We start from the raw sequence: 21,701 nt of genomic DNA on the forward strand, positions 1-21,701 counted from the left end.
ACTGTTGATTTCAGCTCAGGTCATGATCTCTCACAGTTAGTGGGATCGAACCCCACACCGGCCTCTGTGCTGACAGTGTGGAGCCTGCTTGGAATTCTCTCTCTCCTCCTCTTTCTCTGCCCCTCCCCTGCTCATGCGCTCACTCCCGCTGGTGCTGTCTGTCTGTCTGTCTCTCTCTCAATAAATAAATAAGTAAATAAACATTAAAAAAAAAAAAAAGAATTTCCACAAACTAGTAGGGTACAATTACATAAAGGTCATACCACCACCACCTGAGAAGTGTAGAAATATTCTTAGGGCTGTGTAAAGGGTGTTAAGGGATCACATCAAAAGGGATACCTAACAAAAATGTGAGAGGTGGTAGAAGTGGATGTCAGAGAAGGTTCCCGAAAGGGAATAATCCAACTTTTAGAGGGAGAACAGTGGCAATGAATCAGATAAAGGGGGCAAGGAGGGCTTTCCCAGTAGCACAGCACGAGCAAAGGCTTGGAGGTGGGAACCCGCACCGGGAGTGGCGGGAGGGTGCAGTCCGCATGGGGATATCTAGGCAAGTCTGAAAATAGAGGCAGAGGACACATGCTAGATAGTCTTGTGTATGCCGATAAGGATCTGGGTTTGCCTAGAAGGAAAAAACGATGACGGAGGTAGATTTAACTATTAATTATGATTTTAGGATTTATTCCCTGCTCCCTTTTTTATCCGTAAAACAAGTTTTAGGGTGCTCGCTCTTTGCCAGACACTGTGCCAGGCAGGAGGGGTTCAAAGATGATCACAGCCTAGTCCCTGCTTCAGGGCATTCACTGTACCATGATGCCTAAGGGATCTTCTTTGGCCAAGGCTTGTGCCTCTGCAGTGGTGAGAGCTTTATCCCTCCACAGAGCAAACTTTGAGGGAGTCTATGAAGCGCTGGCTCTCATCGACTCAACATCTAAGAAGCTCGTGGTTGTTGTGTCCTGACAGCAGGGCACACGCCATACGTGATTTGACAGCTGCCAACTAGCACAAGCCTTCATTTTCCTGAAATGACTCAGAAATACCATGGAAATCCTCTTGGGGAAATTGAGTTGGTAAAGTACAGTGATGAGTTGGCAGTATACATTTTTTTTAGTCAGCAAGAATTTCATCTGTTCTCTTTGCCACCCCAGACTTCTCAGCTTGGAGCTGGTGAGGCTTGTGGGGATGGGGAAGTTGGCCTCTCTCTGTGTCTTCTAGCTGTGGTTCTCTGTCCTGCTGGTTCAGGGTGGCCTTGTGCTGTATCACCCCTGCTTAGGCCTGTAGTAATGATTATTTCAGGTTGAGTTCAGATAACCTTTGCAGGACAGAACACATATTAAAGTTGGAAGGAAAGCATATTTTGGTAAAGTGAATCCTGTGCGTTCTGTCATAAAATTGGAAACTTCTATTCCTGGAGGTTGGAATAGAATAGGCTGAGTTGAAAATCGTGGTGTGAGAGAACAGGAGGTGTTTCCTGTTGTCCTGGCCTACCGCATGTATTTTTACAGAGATCCCTCTGTCCTCTTTACCCGCTGTGTCCAGTTCATAGTAATTTCTCCTTCCTTAGTAATCCCCTGCATCTCCTCTATAGTTCCTGGGACCCATCCCCTTCTCCTGTAACTAGATGCATAGTATACGTATGCAGGCAAAGTCTGAGAGCATCAGAATAACAACATCAGTAGAAGCCCAGATTCACTGAGATTCCCAGAGTCGTCTTACTGAGGTAATTCTTAATTCAGAGTGGGACGGGACCATACCCAAATTGGGGCATTGGGGGTGTGAGTGTAGTTTAAAAGATTCCACCCTCCTGCCACTCCCATGACCGCCACCCCCTGACCCCTCCATTGCCATGTGCCACTACCACCCCACCCCCACCACATGAACCGTGTGCTGGGCCCACTGCTCTAGGTAATCTGCAAAGGTCACATCTGGGGCTAAAGTTTTAAAATTTTGAACAAGTGACCGACCAACCCTTTTGACAGTTCACGTCTACCGTCTCTCAAAGGAGTAAGTTTCATAGGACTGCAACCCACTAAGTTTGTGTGAGAGACACGGAACCTGCCAGGTCGTGTGTGGTAGACAGAATTTTCTTACATCTGAGATTCTTGTTTCTGGAAAGATAAAATCCTTGCTTTATTAAATTCTGTTACTTAGGGGTGGCCTCAGTTAACATCCACATCTTAGTGGCGTTTGCCTCTCCCGTGGGAAGCCGTGCTGGATCCAGAGCAGCCAGCTGGCCGGTGTGGGCTGGCGCTGCTCTGCTGCTTGAGTGCAGCCAGCGTGCGCCTTAGTTTCCTCCCAGTGTCTTGCATGCCTGGAATGGAGTCCAGGATCCTGAACCTAGTAAATTCGTACTGACCCCGCTTTCCATTCAGTTTGCTCTCCAAATTCACCTGCTCCAGACCTGACTTTGGCCATTTCTCAAATGAACTGTCACGGTTGCTTTTGATTCTTTTGTATTGGATGTGCCTTTCTTTCGTTGCAAGAGCTCTGAAAGATTGCAGTATTTGAAGCATAGAGGTGTTTGGGGCTTGGGCAAATATTCTGTACCATGAGCCTAAACATCTGCGTGGCTTTCTCCCATCTTTTGTCTTGGAGAGTAACTTTAGCAGTGCCCTGTACGCTGAGTATTGCTAAATAGTGTTAAGGTGAGTTTGGGTGTCCATGGAGGGGGTTTGCTCCCAGTTAATTGGTCGTTATTAACCCCTTGGTAAGCGCAATGGCTCTAATCTCGAGCTGAATCCTCTTTTCTCATAACTCCTCTCTAGACCACACCTGTGACCATGCAGGTTGGAGAAGGTCAGCAGGTGCAGATTGTCCAGGCTCAGCCACAGGGTCAAGCCCAGCAGGCCCAGAGCAGCACCGGACAGACCATGCAGGTGATGCAGCAGATCATCACAAACACAGGAGAGATCCAGCAGATCCCGGTAAGGCCCGTTCTGCCTTGCAGCCGCAAGGCGCTGTGCTCGTGTGGGGGCGGGAGTGCTTCCATATTTTACACACAGAGGATCTCGTATACCCATATGTGTAGATGTACACGTGTTTTTTTAAACCTATGTCCCTGTTCACCCAGACCACAACTTGCTTCCCTGTATACTGCCTGCTTTCCTCTAATCCACTTCAGGTTTGCCACCGTGGGGCAGCGCCTCTCCACGTCCCCGCACTCCACCTACGCAGAGGATGCTGGTAACCACTGTTCCATGCCAGGACCTGACGGCCCTGGGAGGCAGTCCTGTCTTTTGATTAGCAGAGAATAAGAGGGAGGTGTACGGGGAAGGCCATAAATAACACTTGTTGCATATTCATGAGTCAGTTCCCAGTGGATCCTGCAGCAAAGTGTATTTTTGGCTTTCATTTAACTTACCCATTCCTTCACTGTGGACTGCTGCTTCCTGTGTGCCTTGAGGGATTTCATTTCTTAGATTTGTTGGCTTTTTTACTTGTACTTGCTCTTTTGTAAGAAATGTCCTATCTTAACACTTGCCACCTATACACTGGTCATTTTGCCACCCGAAAACGTGGAAAGTGAGTGACACGGAGCAGTCCTTCTGTTTCTGCCCCTTGGTCTGCCTGTTGTAAATGACATGGAGGCAGATATAGAAAGTCATTTGGACTTGGCTAATCACTTCCTCTTTGCAGAAAGCTCTGTTTTTGTAACTGTTCTTACTAAGTTAGCAGAGAGACCAAGAGAAAGCTTAGGAAAGTGGAGTGTGTGAGTCTCTGTGCCTTTCTGTCTCCTCTCCCTCCCTCCCTTTCTTGCGCTTTTGGCGCACTCTCCCTCTGCTAGAGCTTGCTCCTTCTCCCTCCCTCCCTCCCTCTCTCCCTCCCCCTTCCCCCCCCCCCCCCCCCCCCCCCCACATACAGACCCATCAGTTTCAGGTGCCTTGCCTCATTGTGTCAGGCACTAACCAAGACCTCTCTCTTGAATGGTCCTCTGTTTTACATGTGAAGGCACCGAAACAAATTTACTTAAGCAGAGAAGGGTTCCCACTTTACAGTAACTTTAACTCAAGTCTTTTTAACTCTCTGGGGTACAGAGCTTTAGCACATATTTGTTGCAAATTCATTATTTTCAGATACCTTCTGTAGGAGTCTGCATTTCTGAACTCAAGAGTGCTCACCCCAATAGAGGGGACCTTCAGGAAGGAAACTTTGCTTCTCTTTTGAAAGCCCGAGGAGCTGGCTTATTTATCCTGTAGTTAGCGTCAAAAAGCTGCCAGGCGCCCCAGTCCTGTCCTTGTGATAGAGCCCTGAGGGCAGAGCATCATTAGACGGCTAAACCTAAGCCTAAAAGAGGAGCTTCTTGCTTCTAAGAACTGCTTGGAAACTCTCTGGCTCACAGTTTTTCAGTCACATCTGTTTCTGCAAAGAGCTCTTCCCAGCTGAGAGGTGTAAAATCTCTGTGGCTGTCAGTATACTTTCCCTGTTCTTGAGACAAGGCTTTAGTCTTTCATCCTGGTTCCTGGTCTGGAGTTCGGGGACTTCTGGGACCAGCCACCATCAGTGTCAGCAGACGAGGCTTCCCGAGCCTCCACACAGCTGCCTTCATCCCCGCAAGCAACTTAGTGTTGTTGCCTGGAAGCCACATTACGGGATTTAAGGGGGGCAGTCTGGGCCTGGCATCACAACTTCCCAGCAGCTCTTCTTGACATGTTCTCGGAAAGAAAAGACCGCAGGTCGCAATATCTTGCCCTGTCTCCTGTGAACCCGGTTCTTAACGGGTTTAGATTTTCTATCCCTCCGTTTTCCTAAGTGGACAATTCTGGAATGGTCTACCAAGAACTTCCAAAGTCTACACTGACTACCAAGTGTTAGTCTTTTCTTGGCGGGTCACATCCCCTTTGAGTCCGCAGTTGCAGAGAAGCAGTGTGACGTAACACTGCATGCACACGGGCAGTTGCATTTACCAGCACTGTCCTCATGGAGGTAAAGTTCCCTGCCAGGGAGCTGGCTCTTGAAGGCAAGGGGAGAACTCACTCCAGGACAAGGAGGCATGACTTACCTGTTCACGTCAAGAAGTTCACCCTTGCAACAAAGGCAGGCTGGGCAGCCAGGGAGGGTGGTGTCTGGGCCCCCAGATAGAGACCAGTCTGTCCTTCTGGTACCTCTTTCATCGCCCAGATCCCAAGTGTGGATGTCTGCAGTGCTCTGCTGACTCTCTTCTGCTGAGCCATGGCTCCTCTCAGCGCAACCGCCTTGGTCTCTCCGTTCCCGCTCGAGGCACAGAGACTTCCATGGTACACTGGAGCGTTAAGAGCCTGAGTTAAGGCTTTTAGCGCACAATTAAATGCAGCATGTGGTATTATTGTATTATCTGAGACTTAATCTTAAGCATGAGGGACTCTAAAGGCCTTTTTGTAGCTTTGGTTTCCCGTGATGGGGTTTTCTCTGAAAGGTTTATTGATTCAATTTCCCCTTGGGAGGAGTTTGGCTAGAAGCTAGTGCTGAACACCAAAGATCCTAAAAGTCCCACAGACCCCCATTGGTCCTGGCTCTTGGGGACAGAGATAGTGAAGCAGGCCAGCTTTTTCTTCCGAGATGTGCAGCATGGGGTTGGGCAGGACTGGGGCTAGGGCACGGAGTGACGGCCATCTGCCGTGGGCTCCGGGCAGATGCTGGAGCTCTTGTGAGTATTGGATCAGCCATCCCGGGAAATAGGGTGGCGGGGTGTGGAGGTTAGAGGGGGGAAAGGCCCACACTTTAGGGACAGAGCATTCCGATCATGTCTCACAGTCTTTGGGATAAAATCCTAAGATAAACTAAGCAAACAGCTAAGAGTCCGTGAATGTTGAGGGTGCAGCCATGCTGTTCGTCACATATGTGGCCAGATCCTCTGGGAATTTTCTCCACAGTCCATTCAGGGAACATATCCTCTGTTGTGTTTTGTGACTTGTGGGGTGGGGATGTTCTGGTTTTGCCTGTGTTGACCTCTGTTAAAGAGGAGCTTTTCAGAGTCAGCTTCTTTGGAGAGCTCGGGGAGCAGGGGACGGTCACCGCAGGGGAAACTTGCCTGGTGAGGCCACACTCAGTCCCCTGCGTCTGTCTGTCTGCCCCACCCTAGGTGCAGCTGAATGCCGGCCAGCTGCAGTACATTCGCTTAGCCCAGCCTGTATCAGGCACCCAAGTCGTGCAGGGACAGATCCAGACACTTGCCACCAGCGCTCCACAGGTATGTGCCCCAAAGGTGCAGGGCTTGGGTAGGGGACCGGCCCGAGCTGGCTTCTGGCTGGAAAGGAGGGCTCAGCAATCGCTCTCTTGCCACCTCACCCTTCAGCAAGAGACACCTCCACACCTTTCACATCTCTTCACCCCAAAGGACAGACAGGGTTTAGTGGAGGACTGGATTCAAAGCGTGTCTCTTACCATCTTGTTCTCGAGGGACAAAGAAATGCAAAGGAGGGGAAATCTCAAGGACGCTTGTGAAGAAAGCCTGATGTATGTGTGTACATGTCTGACCAGAGGAGGCACTTTGACAGACTGCCTCACCGTCAGCCTGCGTTTCCATCTTTGAACCTAAATAGCTGTTGTGTTCTGGCAGCCGCTGTGCCCTTTGGAAAGTTAGCCTGGATTTTACTTCCCCATGCACGCCCAGCCAGAGACTGTCCGCTTCGTCTCCTCTCGTGCCCTAAGAGACGGAGGACTGTGAGCCACAGGTGCTGAGGGGACAGCCTCCCTGGGCTTGAGGATTGGGGGTTGGGGAGTATGGGCATCATTTGCACTGGATGGGGGATGCTGGTCAGGGGGAGGCATTGTTAATGGATTCTTTTGCCTCAGACCCAAAAAAAGCAGCGATCGTTTAAGAGCTGGACCCGTCTGGCCCAGTTGCATTTCTGGTGATGTATCTATTGACAGTGGTGACAGAGCTGAGTTTGTAGAGCAGGTCTCCAAAGATCTCATTTGGGAAAATATAAGGAATGAGCCAAAAGCAAGGCTTCTGAGTTCCATATAGTCTCTGGGATCATTAAAGGGCCTGTTCTAAACCCATGCCTTGGCTCACATAAGGGCTTGGCCTTTTCCCTAATTCCTTTGGGGCTGACTGGCATGGAGTCACATCTCCAAACCGGTCAGGTCACACCCTTAGGTACCCCTCTTTTTAAAACACAAAAAACAAAAAGTCTTGTAAGATTTTAACCTGGGGTCCAAAAACCTTTCATGGCGAGGGGGTGGGAGGAAATGAGAAGGAAGAGGTTTTAGTTCCTCAGAGGTCAGTTTGGGGGCCAGAAACCAAAGCCAGTGAGTGGGGAGAGTCGGGTTGTCAGACAGGAGGGGGAAGAAGCAAGAAGAGGGCACCATTACAACAACTACATTACAACAGGTTGTGACTGTGACAGCCCGGCATGTAGTAGGACGTGTTTGTTGAATGACTGCTGAGTGAATAACATGTAAATGGCATTTAAAGGTAAATGAAATTTTCTCAGCTCGTGTGAAGAGCAGTCCTGCTGGCCACAGGGCACAGTTGACCTTCTCATCTATGAAGAATATTTGCCATTTGTCTCAGGGTCATTCATTTATTCTGTAGACATTTCTTGAATACTTAACTTTGCACTGGAGGCTGTAAAGATAGCCACTTAGAGACTGGTAGACTGGTGGGAGGGGAAGGACCCCCAGTAAGGGACAACAGTAGGAAACCGTCATGAAGCCCTATCACACCTGTCCCCTCCTTACTCCTGACGGCCTTACGGGTAGGCCTGACAGGGTGTTTTTGGCTGTTGTGAGGACCCTCGAGAGGATAGTCTGTACCTTGCAGGTTGGCTGTGAGGGTTCCAGGAGATGGTACACAGAGGACGTTCCTAGTCAGATGTCGCAGAGGTGCACATATGCACATAGCCTGCTTTCGTCTTCTTACCTAGTCTACCAGGCTGCGTCTGCAGCTCGCACTATGTGATGCGGTTCTGCACGTCAGCCAGCACGTTTCTTTTCAAATGTACTTAAAATCCCCACGTAAGATTGTAAGTACATGTGATACATGTTTTCCTTGCTCTACCCGCCTCCACCCTCCCCCCCGCACCCCCACCCCCTGCTTGGCCCAGACGACTTCACGTGGCCTGTCTCGGAAAAAGTACTTCATAGGTGTGCCACAAGGGCTTCCAGGGCCAAGGCCACCTCCCCGCCAGGGTGTTTCATATTCCAGGCAGATAATCTAGGCGATACGGGTTTGGTTTGGAGCCCACCTTCCAAGAATGAAACAGACCACTCACCCCTTTGCCCCACGTTTTGCAGTCTGCATTCACTGGCTAAAGGTCTCCCGGGGTTTCTGCCTAAGCCGTAAATGTTAGGCCTAGGGGCTTGCAATGAGAAGCAGGTGGGAAGCAGGTGGACATTAAGAGAGAGGGTTATGGAAGTTGTGTATGTTGCACGTTCCGGGGTCCTCTGTGGTCCCCTCTGTGGCCCTCGGCTTGGAGTAGCCATCGGTAGTTGGGATGGGGAAGGACCCTTGCTCTCCTGCTACTCATTAAGCACCTGCTCTGTGCCAGGCCTCATTCCGGGCACTTGATGTGCATTGTCTCACGCAGTCTTCACAACCCTCTCCTGGTTGTGGGCTGCCGGAGGAGTGGGCCAGACCCTGCAGCTGACCTTACTCTGCCATCTTGATTCCTGCAGATCACGCAGACAGAGGTGCAGCAAGGACAGCAGCAGTTCAGCCAGTTCACGGACGGACAGGTAGGACACCCGGCTGGGGGAGGGGCCGTGGGGGAGAGGCTGTTGAGGGGGGTAGCGGGTGTGAGATCTGTGGGTTTGGATGGTTACGGCAACTGTCCTATTTTCTGTTAATGAGTGGACAGAAATTGTTAAAGCGGGTTCACTCTTGAATTTGGAGTACAAATCCTTTAGATTTAGATTTGTGGGAGCTGAAAATAATCTCAGACATTATATAGTCCCAATCCCCATTTTACAGATGAGTCAACCGAGTCCTAGAGATGAGAAATGTCTTGTCTGTGCTCACGCAGCTCTTGATTGCAGAACCAGGACTAGAATGCGGGTCTCCTGTTTCCTTCTTTAGGACTAGTTTTTTCTAAGCTATGCCGCTTTTTAATAGCATGGGTTAGTTGAAATGCAGCGAACATGTGACTTCTCAAGCTCTCTTGGTGCCTGGAATTCAGTAATTCTGAACTCATGTGAGGAAGGAGTCACCCTTTCCCTCTGTCTTTTCCCTCACACTAACGGTCCCAGAGACCCCCGAGTACATGGTAGGATGACCATCACCCCTCCCCCCCCCACGCCTGTGTTCTCTGCTGCCCAGAAGGGAGAGGAGCCGGCATCAGGACCCACGTCTGGCCCCTGCCTGCACCACACACTAGGCTCACATGCCAGGGCTCTTGTGGCACGGGGTGGGGGGCGGGGGGGTCTTCGCCTGTGGGCTTTTTGAGGGGGAAATGCTTGAGAAGTCAACTGTCCAGTTGGCCATGTCTTTCCACAGTGGCTACCTGAGCTGCTTCTCCACGCCTCACGGGTCTTGGCTTAGTAAGCGTTTAAACCCAGGCCACCTCCTGAGCAGGGCCCATGTAGGAAACGCAGGTTCACTGTAGCCTCGGCCTGAGCCAGGTACTCGGAGGAAAGGAGGAGGAGAGGGGGTAATCCTCCTGCCCCTGCTAGTGAGGATTACCAAGAGTTGGGGAAATGCTGACTTCCAAGCTGCTGGTACAGTGGATCGAATTGCTTGTGTTTGTCACAGAGGAACAGCGTGCAGCCAGCCCGAGGCTCTGAGCTAACGGGAGAGGCAGAGCCCAGAGAAGTGAAAGCCACGGGAAATGCAACTCCCTGCACCTCTTCCCCGCCCACCACACACACCCCCTCACACCGGGCCGGAGCCTCCTGTGTCTGCTGCGCCCAGCCCCCGCAGAGCCCCACTCCTCCTCCTCCCTCCGACGCCTTACAGTGGGTGGTGGTCGAGGTGTCCGGGGCCCCCAGCCAACTTGAGGCCCATAGGGAGCTGCATGCCCCTCTCCCGGGGGTGACCTCACTCTCTCCTCTCCACCCCTCGCAGCAGCTCTACCAGATCCAGCAAGTCACCATGCCCGCCGGCCAGGACCTCGCCCAGCCCATGTTCATCCAGTCAGCCAACCAGCCCTCCGACGGGCAGGCCCCCCAGGTGACCGGCGACTGAGGGCCTGAGCTGGCAAGGCCACGGACGCCCAACACAATTTTTGCCATACAGCTCCGGGCGATGGGTACAGCCTCCCTCCCCAGAGGACCCGGCCGACCTCCGCGCCTCCTACAGGCTAGGACACTGGTGCACTGCGCCCCACGCTGGAGGCCGAGATTCTCCAACATAAAGATGCAATATTTTTTATTTCCTTTTTCTCCATTTTTTCTCCGAGGAATCAATATTTCAGTATGTTGAGCTGTGTGTCCAATGCTATGAAATGAATATTAAATAACATATTTATGGCATTTTCTTGAAGAGTGTGGTTGAAGAAATATTTCTTTTGTTTTCCTTTTTTTTTGATTCTTACCGCCACTTCTTTCCAGGAGCACATCTCCTCAGGGGGGTATGTTATCTCCTGACTCTCGGAGCAGCTGCGGCCCTAGGATTTGCCACCTTGTTCTGCCCGCAGATTGAATTAGGTGACCACGTAGCTTCTTTCTCACTAGTGGTCCTCTTCCTCGTGACCCTGTGCTCGTCCCAGAGCTCTGTGTGTTTGCACCCAGAGGCCGTGGAAACATTCCTTGCATTTAAGAGGTGAACTCATTTGCCATGGAGAGTGGATGGTTTCATTTCCAAACCCTTCTCTCCCAGGGACCCAAGGAGACTAGAACTTTGTGCATTTGCCCACCTCCACCCCCCATTTTTTATCTTTAAAATGCATTAAAAATTGTGCTAGTCTCCTTTGCTGCATGGACTTCAAACTGCATGAAATGCAATAAATCTCATTTTAGATAATTTAGAGTCTGGGTTTCTGTGTCTGGGGCATTCATGGGGCCACTTTTCTTGGGAAGGCTTGGAAATTAGGTTTGTTTGCCCTCAGGTTGCGTGTCTGTGAAGGAGCGGGACCCTTGTGAAGAGCGGGCGTCCAAAGCTAAGGGAGCTAATGCTGCATATCTGATTCAAATGGAGGTCTTCCGCTGATTTTGCAAATGAACTAGATCAGAATCTGTTTGCTGCTTGGAGACGCCCGCCTGCCTTCCCTCCTAGACTACCACATGTGGGCCAGATGCAGCGGTGTCCTGCTGGTTGAGCGTCAAGAGAGCATCTCTCGTGGAAGAAACTGTCTCTGTCCTTCAAACAAGGACCCGGATCAGTCCCTCCACTTCTGCCTTGGCACAGGCTGCCATTCTGAGCTGCCGGCTACAGCCGTGCCCATTACCAGAGGCATGGCATCTGCCACGGAGAGCAGCCCAAGCCTCTTGTTAGCCAGCAGATCAGAGGGTTCTACAGCCAGGGTGTGCTTCCTGATAATCGAAGCAGGAAGAATAGAGCATTCCACTTCTTCACTGGCTTTTGTTGGCCACAGAGGCCAGCGGCGAGCCTCTTTTCCTAACCCTCACCGTACCATCCTTACAACCTGAGTGAGGCCTGCTGTTGTGGGGAGAGCAGGGAATGGAGTACGAGGAGGAAGGAGGTATTAATTTCTTCTCTGATGGTAATATGCCATAAAACCGTGGGCAACTCCCTTCTCTTTGGACTGTCCTAAGGGGTGAAATGGGGACAGGGAAGGGGCTTTGATATGCGGTGATGGCAAGTCTGACCCTGATACCCTGGTAACTCTCACACCAAATGTCCCCCGCTGTTAACCATGGTAAGTACTTGGGCATCTAGCATCGATTTCATTTTCGATCATTTACCTAAGTGTACCTTACGGTATTCCACAAGAAAAATTAAGATGGCTTGTGTAGAAAACATACACGAAGACATAATAAAATATGACAAATTAGGATTAAGAAGAATATCATTGAGTGGGAAATCCAGATTGTAAACGTGAACACAAACATTCTGGCCATAAAGACCTACGTAGCTGTTTGAATTCAATTTCACATTTGGCCCTGGGCTCCCTGGCCACCGAGGCAAAAAGATGAGACCAGGTAACAGATTCATACTATAAAGGGAAGAAGAGTAACATTGTCTTTCAAAAGCAAAGGTTTTCTCAGTTGTAAGGTTTTGGATACATGGTTCCCCTCCGGTGACCTCTTGGTCGGTGAAGCAGGTGATAACTATCACAAGGAAGTCAGTAGGTCCGCCCCTATGAGTCAGGGGCAGGCCCCCAGGCTTCTTCCTGACTCCCAAGTTTAGCGCCCCCCCCCCCCCCCCCCCGTCTCCGGTTATCTTCGTTCTAGTTCTGGACTTTTCTCTGAAGGGGATCATCTGGCTTTTCCCACTGCCCTGTACCCAGTCTCACCCAGCCCTACGCGGAGAAATGCAGGCTCAAGGAACGCCAGCCTCAGAGGAACAGCAGCAGCCCAGCGATTTCGTTTCCTCACCAACCTCCCATGTTGAGGCCACAGCGCTGCCCCACCTTGCTGCTCTTCAACTCATTCTCGAAAACCCAAGTAGTTGGATTTTCACACCAGCCGGAGGGTCCCCGTTTCCCATGGACTTCCATTCTTATTTTGGAGATGTTTGGATCAGTTGTGATTGGCAAGCAGCTTCCTTACTGAGCACGTTCCCTTTAAATTTCCCCGCCAGCAGGGCCCATCTGGGTGTAAACAAACACTTTAGTGCAGCCCAAGAGAGCCCCTGTCTAATCCCCAGCACGATCCCCTTACATCCGGAGCACGCTTTCAACATTTTTCCTAGCACTTGCAGCATCCGATGATCTTCACGGTGACCCTGCAGAGGAGACAGGAAGAGGGATCATGATGCCTGTGTTACAGATGGAGACATGGGAGGCCTAGCAAGGTGCAGTGACTTGCCCAAGGTCACTCCGTGAATAGGGGTGGAGCTGAAGCCAAAACGGTGGTATCCTAACCCCGTGTGTATGCATAGTGGCTTTGCGGCCAAAGGTGGTGGGGTGCACGTAAGAACAAGACTTTACCAAATGTGAACAGTCTCCTTTTGTTCTGCCTCCCCAAGCCATTGGTCCAGTCTTGGGTATATGCGGAGTAAATAAAGCAATCGGATCTGGTGTGTGGACAGCTGGTGGTTGGGATGGCTGTCTCAGACTGGTGCTGGAGACTGGAGGCCCCTGGGGTTTTGAAGACCACCTGGCCAGCCTCCTTGCTGTTCAGTTCTGCTGAGGCCACAAGGGGGCAGCAGGCAGCACTTCCCCAAGCCTCAGGACGGTGCCCTGTCTCACCCACCCTTATCCCGACTTGAGGCTGTTCTAGGAACTACAAGGGGATAGGACTGTCCCCTTTTTCAGTGGGTCCTAAGTTCTTAACCCCATCCCTGGTAAGACCCTTAACTTTTGAAGGCAGGGGCATCTCTAGGGCAACTGAGGGCTGCAAACACTGTCCCAAGCATTACATCAGGGTAGGTTCTCAGGTTTTATTTATTTTTTAAAGTAATCTTTATACCCAGCCTGGGGCTCGAACTCATGACCCCAAGATGAAGCGTCACATGCTCTACTGACCGAGCCAGCCAGTTACCGCAGTTCTCAGATTTTAATAAGACTCTCTGGCAATCCAAGTTCATTCGAGGCCCTTCTTATCTCCCTAGTTTTGTGTCTTTCCACTCTCCTCTCTCCACTCTATGCACTCGGTTACCCACTGGTCCCTGACCTCACCTCCATGTTTTCAGAATGTACTGGCCCCAATGCCTGGAATGTTTTTTTTATTTCCTCTTCCACTTACTGGTCTCCTAGACATCCATCAAGGCCCAATTTAAATGGCCCTTGCTGAGAAACTTCTAATTCCTGGGGCAGAGTCTGCAAAGACCTCTTCCATGCTCCCGCGGCAGCGTCTACAGCCTCTCCTGTTTGCGCTCGTATTCACAGTCATTCAGCGAATATTTCCTTGGCACTTTCTGTGTGTCCGAAATTGTTTTGGACATTGTAAAAACAGCTGAAAATTAGCCAGATGAGATTGTGTTATCGTGGAGCTTATATTGGGTTAGGGGAAAGGGGAGAGAGTGGATGGGAATGAGAGAGAGAGAGAGAGAGAGAGAGAGAGAGAGAGAGAGAGAGAGAGAGACAGTAGCAGAAATCCCCTATCACTCTTAGAATTTTCTGGATTTGGCTGTCTTCCTTACAGATGGTCCTCCTCCAGTTCAGAGTCCTCTCTGCACCTCCAGAGCCCAGCACAGGGCCTGGGACCAAGAGGATACGAGTGACTGATGAGGAGTGAATGAACATAAACCCTTCCCTGAAAACAGGGCCTCCACACCCGCACTCATTCCCACCTCCGCTCGTCTCTTGCTATTGCTTTTCCCTTGTTAACAATTTTTGTTTGTTTTATTGAGCTCTGATAATGTGCGAGGCAGGGATAGTAGATAGAAATTATTCTTTAGAGAAATTTCTGTGTAGGAAAATATATTTAAGCTTGATGCCTAATAGATGATCTCATTTCATCTTTACATCCTCATAAGGTAGGTATTCTCGTTTTATAAGTGAGAAGTGGGGGTTCAAAGAGGTTGAGAAATTACCTGAGGTCACCAGCTGGTCAAGTGGAGCCAGATGCTTCAAGAAGCCTCCTGTCCCAGCCGGGCTCAGCCCCATTGGTCTCCTCCCCTCTGTTCAGGATTCTTCTCCGCTAGAGAATGAGAGCTCCCGCACTCCCCTCCCCTGGTAGGGACCTAGCTTTTGTCCCATGACTCCAGCGTCTGTAAGGCCTCTGTAAGGGGGCATCTCACCTCCCAGGAGGAGAGGACCCTAGAGGGGAGGTCAAGTGCCTGGTCACAGGAGCAACTTGGATGTGGCCTCCCCAAGCTCCCTGAGCTGGGCCGGTGGTGTTACTCCCTAGCTTGGGTTTGGAAGAGGGGATGGGAGAAGCAGCAAGGCTGGTGCCCGGGAGGGGAGAACATAAGATGGGTCCCAGTTGAGAACAGGGTGGGCTGGGTTCCTCTGGCTGGTGCTGAGGAGCAGTCCAAAGTAGCCAGCCCCCCTCGGCAGCCTGGAGCCCCCTCACCTCTCCAGCTCCCAAACTCTCCCCCAAGCCCCTGTGCCTCTCTCTTTCAAGCGAAATTCTGAGACAGAAGCTTTCTAAGATCTTGCATGTGTCAAATGTCTTTATTTTGCCCTTTGTTCGGCGACGGATGGCATTCTAACTTCACAATTATTTGCGCTCAGCACTCTGAAGATACTACTCCATTGTCTTTTGGCATCTGTTGTTGCTGATGAGACGCTTACTGTCAGTTCAATTATTGGACCTTTGTAGATAAGCTATCTTTTCTCTCTGGTGGCTTTTAGAATTTCCTTTTTATTCTTGATATTCTACACTTTAGCTAAAAGGTGTCTAGATGTAGTTTTGTTTTGTTTTTAAAGATATCTTACTAGGCAGTCTGAGTCTTTTCGATCTAGAAATTCATGTCTTATTTCTGGAAAGATCTTAGTCACTCTTTCCAGTATCTTTTTCTGGAGATAAAACATGCTGGGGTTTCTTCTTCAATCTTCAATGCCTCTTTCATGTTTTTAATCTCCTTATCGTACTGTGCTTTGTTCTGGAGGATTTCCTTGGTTCTAGTTTCTAATTCACTAATTCTCTCTTCAGCTGCATTTACTCTACTAACCCACGTATTGGCTTTTTTTTTTTTTTTTTAATGTCCGTGACTTTAGTTTTCATTTCTAAAATTTCTAGATAGTTCTGTTCATATCTGCTACATGGTTTGACATCTTTCTGTTCTTGTTTTATAGATGCTATTCCTTCTTTTATCTTCTTGAGGATTTTAACTATATTACACTTCCTTTCAGATTGCTCCGTTATCTCTAGATCTTTAAGTCTGAAGTCTCCCATGAGAGAGATGTCTCTCGAGATACTGTACTTTTTCTTACATGTTGTGAAGTTTATCCTTGAGATAGTTCTTTTCAGCACATTTTCCTGACCATACCTGGAGATGTAGAAGCCACCCAAAGAGCTGATTTCTCAGCTGTATTTGCCCAAACCATGTGGATGTGCACAGCCCCAGACTAGTTCTTATATTAGTGTCTTGGCTTGGGACTTTTCTGCCCAGAGCCAAGACCAGGAGGCTAGCAGGCAGAGATCTATTAGTCCTGTTTATGGCAGGCAGCACTTGCCCAGACCCAGCATCAGGCAGGGAGCCTACGGCAGCCCCTGCCACTTGTGGGGTTTGCAACTATACCTTCTGTCCTGCTGAATGCCTCCTCAGAGGTATAGCCTCTACTGTTCACCAGAATGCCTTCTCACTTCTGGCCCTTAGAGACTTCTCATTCTTGCTTTTGAGTTTGGATATATTTTTATAAGTCGCCCAGAATTTATCTTGTATATATCTTTTAAGGAAGAGGGACTTTAATACATGTTCAATCAAGTTCGACCTGGAAGTCCCACTCTCTGGGCCTCGACCCCTGTCATTGAGCCCCCAGCCTCCCTTCTGAGCCCCCATTATCCTCCTTGGACCCCTATCTCCTTTACCAAGTCTTATCCCTTTTCTGGACCCCCTTCTCTGCTACTCAGTCTGCAGTCCCTTCTGCTAACATCATCTCCTTCCCCGAGCCTGCATCGAAGCTTCTCCCACCAGGGGAGCAGGGAAGCTTTCTTCCAATGCACCCTCAGCAACTCAAAAACGTCCTTCCTCTTCGTTTTGCAACCGAGTCCACAAGTCCCAGCGGATCTCACTGAGAACACGGAGCCTACCAGCACACCTGCAGTAGTAGTGGAGCCTTCTGCATGGTCTTCCAGGAGCTGGGGGTCAAGGAGGAAGAATCTCGAAGCCAGAGGAGGAGCCACAAAAGAAGGGACGGTTTTGACTTTCAACTCCACACCCCCTCTCCTTCAGTGTCTCCTCTTTGTGGGCCCCCCTCCAGCCCTGAGGATCAATGGGGGTTCACTTTCGCTGAGCTCAGCAACACCGTTCCCTCCCTACTTCCTGTGTCTCTGAACTGACTGGCCCTGAAGGCCTGTGTGGGCTGGGCTGGGGAAAGCTCAGGGGCACACGGAGATCTGGGGGGATAGAAACTCCTCTGTTCCCTCCGGTACCTCCCACCTGCCAAGGGGCCTAAGTCTCTTGTTCTCTCTGGCCTCACTCCGAAACAGAAGCAGGCCTGATCTTTATACTTCTTCCTCCTGCTCACAGTGGAGTGGAGCCCTGGGAGTGAATGCTGCAAGTGATGCCATTACCCCGTGTGCACCCCACCCTGCACGCCAAGCCCCTGCTCCTAGGAAGCCTTCCCAGATTGAGAAGAGCTGCTAAGACTAGGAGCTTCTCACAGCATGTCCCCTCTCCCATGCATTCAGTCTTCCTGATAGCTGGGCAAGGTGGGGTGGAGGTGGAGTGGCTTGCCCAAGGTTACCAGCTAGTCCAGAGGTAGAGGCAGGAAGCCCAGCCATGACCTGTAGTTCAGTGCTCTTTCTGCCCCTGGCACTGCCGGCCTCCTTGGGTGCCGATCCCTCCAACTCCACCCCTCCTGAGCCCTCTCCTATGGAGCCCCAGCCTCTGCAGCATGGCCAGGCTAAGGCTGTGGCCAGACTCTTTCCTATCAGGCCAAACTGGACCCTCCAGCTTAGCATTCAAGGCCCCTGGTGTCCCCCTTGCCAAGCTTGCCCTTCCTCCCCTCTGTTCTATAACTTCTCCATCCCTACCCCCCACCTACACATACACACACACCCTACAACACAGGGGTAGAGAGCAAGATTAGGTGAGTCTCTTCACTGACCCTCGGTCTTCTTGTCTGTAAAATGGGGGTGTAAGCAGCATTGCATCACAGGGTTTTGGGTTGGGGTGCCGAAAGAAGACAATGCAGGCGGATCACCCTGGATAAGGCCTAGCATTTAGCCCGGACCTCATTAACGGGGTCTGCAGGGGTCATTGGCTGCACTTGTCCGCACCTCTCCGAGTCCCCCAAGCCCCTGTCCCCTTGTGGAGACATTGCCAGTGGAGACTTTTCCCTTGTCTGACCTCTAGCAGCCCTAAGAGCTGTAAGAAAACCCGGGGGGAGAGGGAAGAGGCGGAAGTCAGGTGGGTGGAACCTCGACCCCCCCCTCACCCCAACCCAAGCGGAACACCTGCTTGAATGCTTCTTACATGTTGGGGTGCTACTTTACGATTCTGTCTATAAGGAGGATTCCACTGTTAGTAAAAATCTGAAAACCACAGACTTAAAACCCCGCTTCCCACTCCAAGAAAAGAATCTGCACCTTTGGTTGACCTGAGATCACACCGGTGGGCTGGTATAGTCAATGACAGGCTGGAGCCTGGCCCTGGGACAGAGGTCCCAGACACTTTTAGACCCGAACCCTCACAGACCCGGGAGCCTCCACCCCTGGCAGGGATGAGCCACGGAAAACAAGGATCAGGCCATCTACAGTTCCCCTCAGCCTACAGCACTGGTCCCAGGATCCCAGTGCACAGTAGGCAGGTGCCAGCCAGCAGGGAGGACAGGTCACAGGCAGTTCTGGGGTCCCCCACGGGCTGTGTATCCTTCAGTGCGTTCCTGTATCTCTCTGAGCCTCAGCTTCCACACATGCAAATGGCTGCTCTCTGTCTCAGATGGGGCAGGACCTGGCACACAGCTGGTGCCCTGCAAATGGGAGCTCTCCCTCCCCACCCTTCCTCTCAATCAATACTTGCTCCATTGATGGATGATGGTGACAGTGATGAACGACAGGAGATCCTGGAGTCCTGCCCCCTTCTTCTGGTACAGATGGAAAAACTGAGGCCCATAGTGGGGAAGGGACCCGCCCAGGTGGGTCTGGGCAGAGTGGAGACATTCCGGTAGTGTTAGGCAGTGTTACCAGGGAGAGGTGCAGGGGCTGGGGGGTGGGAAAGAAGCTGCTGAGGGTGGGGTGCAGGGAACAGGTGGGAGAGAGGAAGAGAAGGAGGAGGGTGGGAAGCCACAGCGCCCCCCCCCCACCCCCACCCCTGCAGCAGGGAGGCGGACTGAGAGAGCTTGAGACAGCTGTTTGCTCAGAAAAGTGTCTTAGTCACTAAAGGCTGTGGTGAGGAAAGTCCATCCTCCCAGTCATGTCCTGGGAATCCGGATGGGGGCAGGAAGGCCACCAGGTGACCCTCAAAGTGGCCACCTGTCCTCTCGGAACCGGACTTTCTCCTCTGCCTCTTCCAGTCCTTATGCGTACGCACATGCGAGCGCGCGCGCGCGCACACACACACACACACACACACACACACCAAATAAACTGCTTATGGCCTCCTAGGACCATCTTCTCCATTCCCCTCACCCCTTAAGAAGAGTCCACGTCTTTCCACTTTAAAAAGGAGTGGGCCTGTCCCTCTGTTTGTTACACACACCCCTGCAGGAGAAACAAGCAAAGTCTGTGTCCTATGAAAGTCCTTCCTGAGATCTAACATCCATCCCTCTGGCAGCCATGGTCTCTTTCCTTTTCCTGCTGCCAGTGAGGAGGTTGTCTGGAGCTGGAGTTGGCAAAGGTGATGAGGGGCCCTCTCCTGGCAGTGAGGGCTCCTCACAAAGAGAGGAAGCGACTTGTTCAGCATCTCAGATGGGAAGAGAACCGTGGGGTCCAGAGGTGACGCTAAGCTTAAAGATCAGATTTCCAAGAACAGACCCAGGTTCAGATATTCTGGGTATTGGTAAGGGCAACCTGGGTTCAAGTGGCGTTTCTGCCACAGAACGGCCTCTAAAAGATCTCCAGAACAACCCAGATCCTTTAACAACTGCTTTTCTTTCCACCTACCATTCAAGTCCTCAGATCTTCTTAGTCCTACCCTACAGGACCCCTCCCTGATTGTGGAAGCCCAGACAGTCCCATAGAGTACCAGAGAGCGGTGCCGCATCTCTAGGGGGTGCTAGCTTCATCCCACAGGGAGACAGGAAGGATGCGGTGCATCTGTAGCTGGGCCCTGGGGTCCAGAAACCTTCACCAGCTACCAGCGAGGTCGGGGCATAACCCGCCCAGAGGCACCAGGCTCTGGCCCTGGGCACACCTGCAGCTTCAAGGAGCAGCAGGAAAGATTCAGGTCAGACCCCAGAAGGCATCCCGTGTTATGCAGAGGGAAAAGGGTCACTAGCCGGGCACGGGTGTGGGCCAGCTGCCAAGCTGGGCTCGGGGACCCCCCAGGTCCTGGCAGCCCCCTCCCCGCCGCTTGCAGATCTGCCTCTCTCCCTCCCCCACAGGCGCTCAGCAGATCAATGCTGCCTTTGCTGACAGCTGAGAATCGAGCTCGCCTTCCCGCCCCCTGCCCCGCCCCTCCCGCTCCGCTCGGTCCCCCGAGATCCTCCCGGAGGAACGAGAAGAGTTTGCTGCGGAAGCCTTCACCCTGGGGCAGGGCCGGAGGAGGGAGCGGCTGGTGGGGCCCAGGCTTCCGTCAGGGGAAGAGGGAAGGAGGATCGGGAAACCCAAATTACCACTCCGCGCAGGGCCCAGAGGGCTAAAGGGAACGAAAGGGCTGCCCCCTACTGCTAGAGGAGGTCAGGCACCAAGAACTTTCCAGCTGGAGAGGGAGTTCGTGGGAAAAGAGTCTCCCGTTTGGGGGTGGGATTCTGTGGGCCTCTGGGGAGAAAGTTGTCCGGCCCGCAGCGCTAGTTCAGAGCTCACCTCCCATCACCCACGTGCCTTGACCTGGGAGGGAGGCCAGGTAGCGGTTCAGGCTGGGTTGGCTGGGAGCAGGCCCCTCCATCAGAGGAGACTCTTCGTAGGGCAGGGTGGCCAGCCAGGAGGCTCTTTCTCCCACACGAAGAAGGGAAGCGCAGACGTGGGGGTGAGGCTGGGGGTGGGAGGAAGAACGGACACACCCGGGGTCCACTGTGCAACACACTGTGACCCAGCTCAGCAGCGCTGGGACAGCAGGCCTTTCAGGTAGGAGCTGCTCGCCGAGCCACACGCGGCACCGGGACATTCTACACACGCCGCCCAGCGGACTAAGGGCACGACCCGACGGGGCACACCTCATCGCTTCCACCGCCACCACCCAGCGGGGCCTGGACCGTGCACACTCCTCTTCACACCCCTCCCCATCGTGCCCACGCCCCACACCTGCACGCACTCCATCCCATCACGCCCCGCAGCCGCCCGCTCTGCACACACGGAGCACGCACTTCTGCATCCACTCGCACCCGAACTCCACGGGACGCCGAGCCCCGTCCACGGCCGCGGCCGCAACTCCACACTCCACGCCCCACTTTCCGCAGCCACACACCGGGCGTCCCACCCCAGCCCGGCCTTCGGGGCCCGGCAGCCCCTCGCGGCGGTGCACGCCACTTGCACGCGGCCACAGCCCCCCGGGGGCCGCCGCCACGCGGTCGGGTCCCGGCACCGACTCGGCGGCCCGCGCTGCCGGCGCGCCCGGCCCCGCCGCTCGCTCCGCGCGCCCCCCTCCGCCTCGCCGCGCCCGCCCGCTCGCTCCCTCCCGATTTGGGAAGGCGGCCGCGGGGCGGGAGGGGGTGGCGGGGGAGGGGCGGGGCGGGGGAGGATGACATGTGAGCGGCGCGCCTGAGGCAGGTGGAAAGGCGAGCGGCATGGAGCGCGTAATAAGAGAGTTGGAGTCGGAAAGAGCCGCCCCAGTCGCCGGGGAAGCGGGCGGTCAGTGCGGGCTCCGGCGGCCCCCAGGCTCCGCGCGCCCGCCCCCGGCCCCCGCGCCTCCCCGGCCCGGCCCCTAGCCCCCGCCGCCCCGCGCCGGCCCCGGGCTGCCCCGCCGGGCCCGGGTCCGAGCCATGCGCCGCTGAGCGCCCCGCGCGCGCCCGCCC

The 21,701-nt window shown here is 52.7% G+C and overlaps 1 protein-coding gene across 3 annotated transcripts in view; it reads left to right on the top strand.

Moving 5' to 3' along the window:
* NFYC (nuclear transcription factor Y subunit gamma) overlaps nucleotides 1-10,876 on the top strand; it is a 66,873-nt gene extending 55,997 nt beyond the window's left edge. For 2 of the 3 annotated variants that reach the window (XM_045476838.1, XM_045476839.1), the window contains exons 7-10: nucleotides 2,763-2,921; nucleotides 6,056-6,163; nucleotides 8,596-8,655; nucleotides 9,668-10,876. In XM_045476838.1, coding sequence (XP_045332794.1) covers nucleotides 2,763-2,921; nucleotides 6,056-6,163; nucleotides 8,596-8,655; nucleotides 9,668-10,099 — 759 coding nt within the window. In that variant the 3' untranslated portion in view covers nucleotides 10,100-10,876. The remainder of the gene's footprint in view (nucleotides 1-2,762; nucleotides 2,922-6,055; nucleotides 6,164-8,595; nucleotides 8,656-9,667) is intronic. The other variant, XM_045476837.1, reaches the window with a different exon arrangement.
* The last annotated feature ends 10,825 nt before the right edge of the window (nucleotides 10,877-21,701 follow it).

This window comes from Leopardus geoffroyi, chromosome C1 (assembly GCF_018350155.1).
Source record: "Leopardus geoffroyi isolate Oge1 chromosome C1, O.geoffroyi_Oge1_pat1.0, whole genome shotgun sequence".
NCBI lineage: Eukaryota > Metazoa > Chordata > Mammalia > Carnivora > Felidae > Leopardus > Leopardus geoffroyi.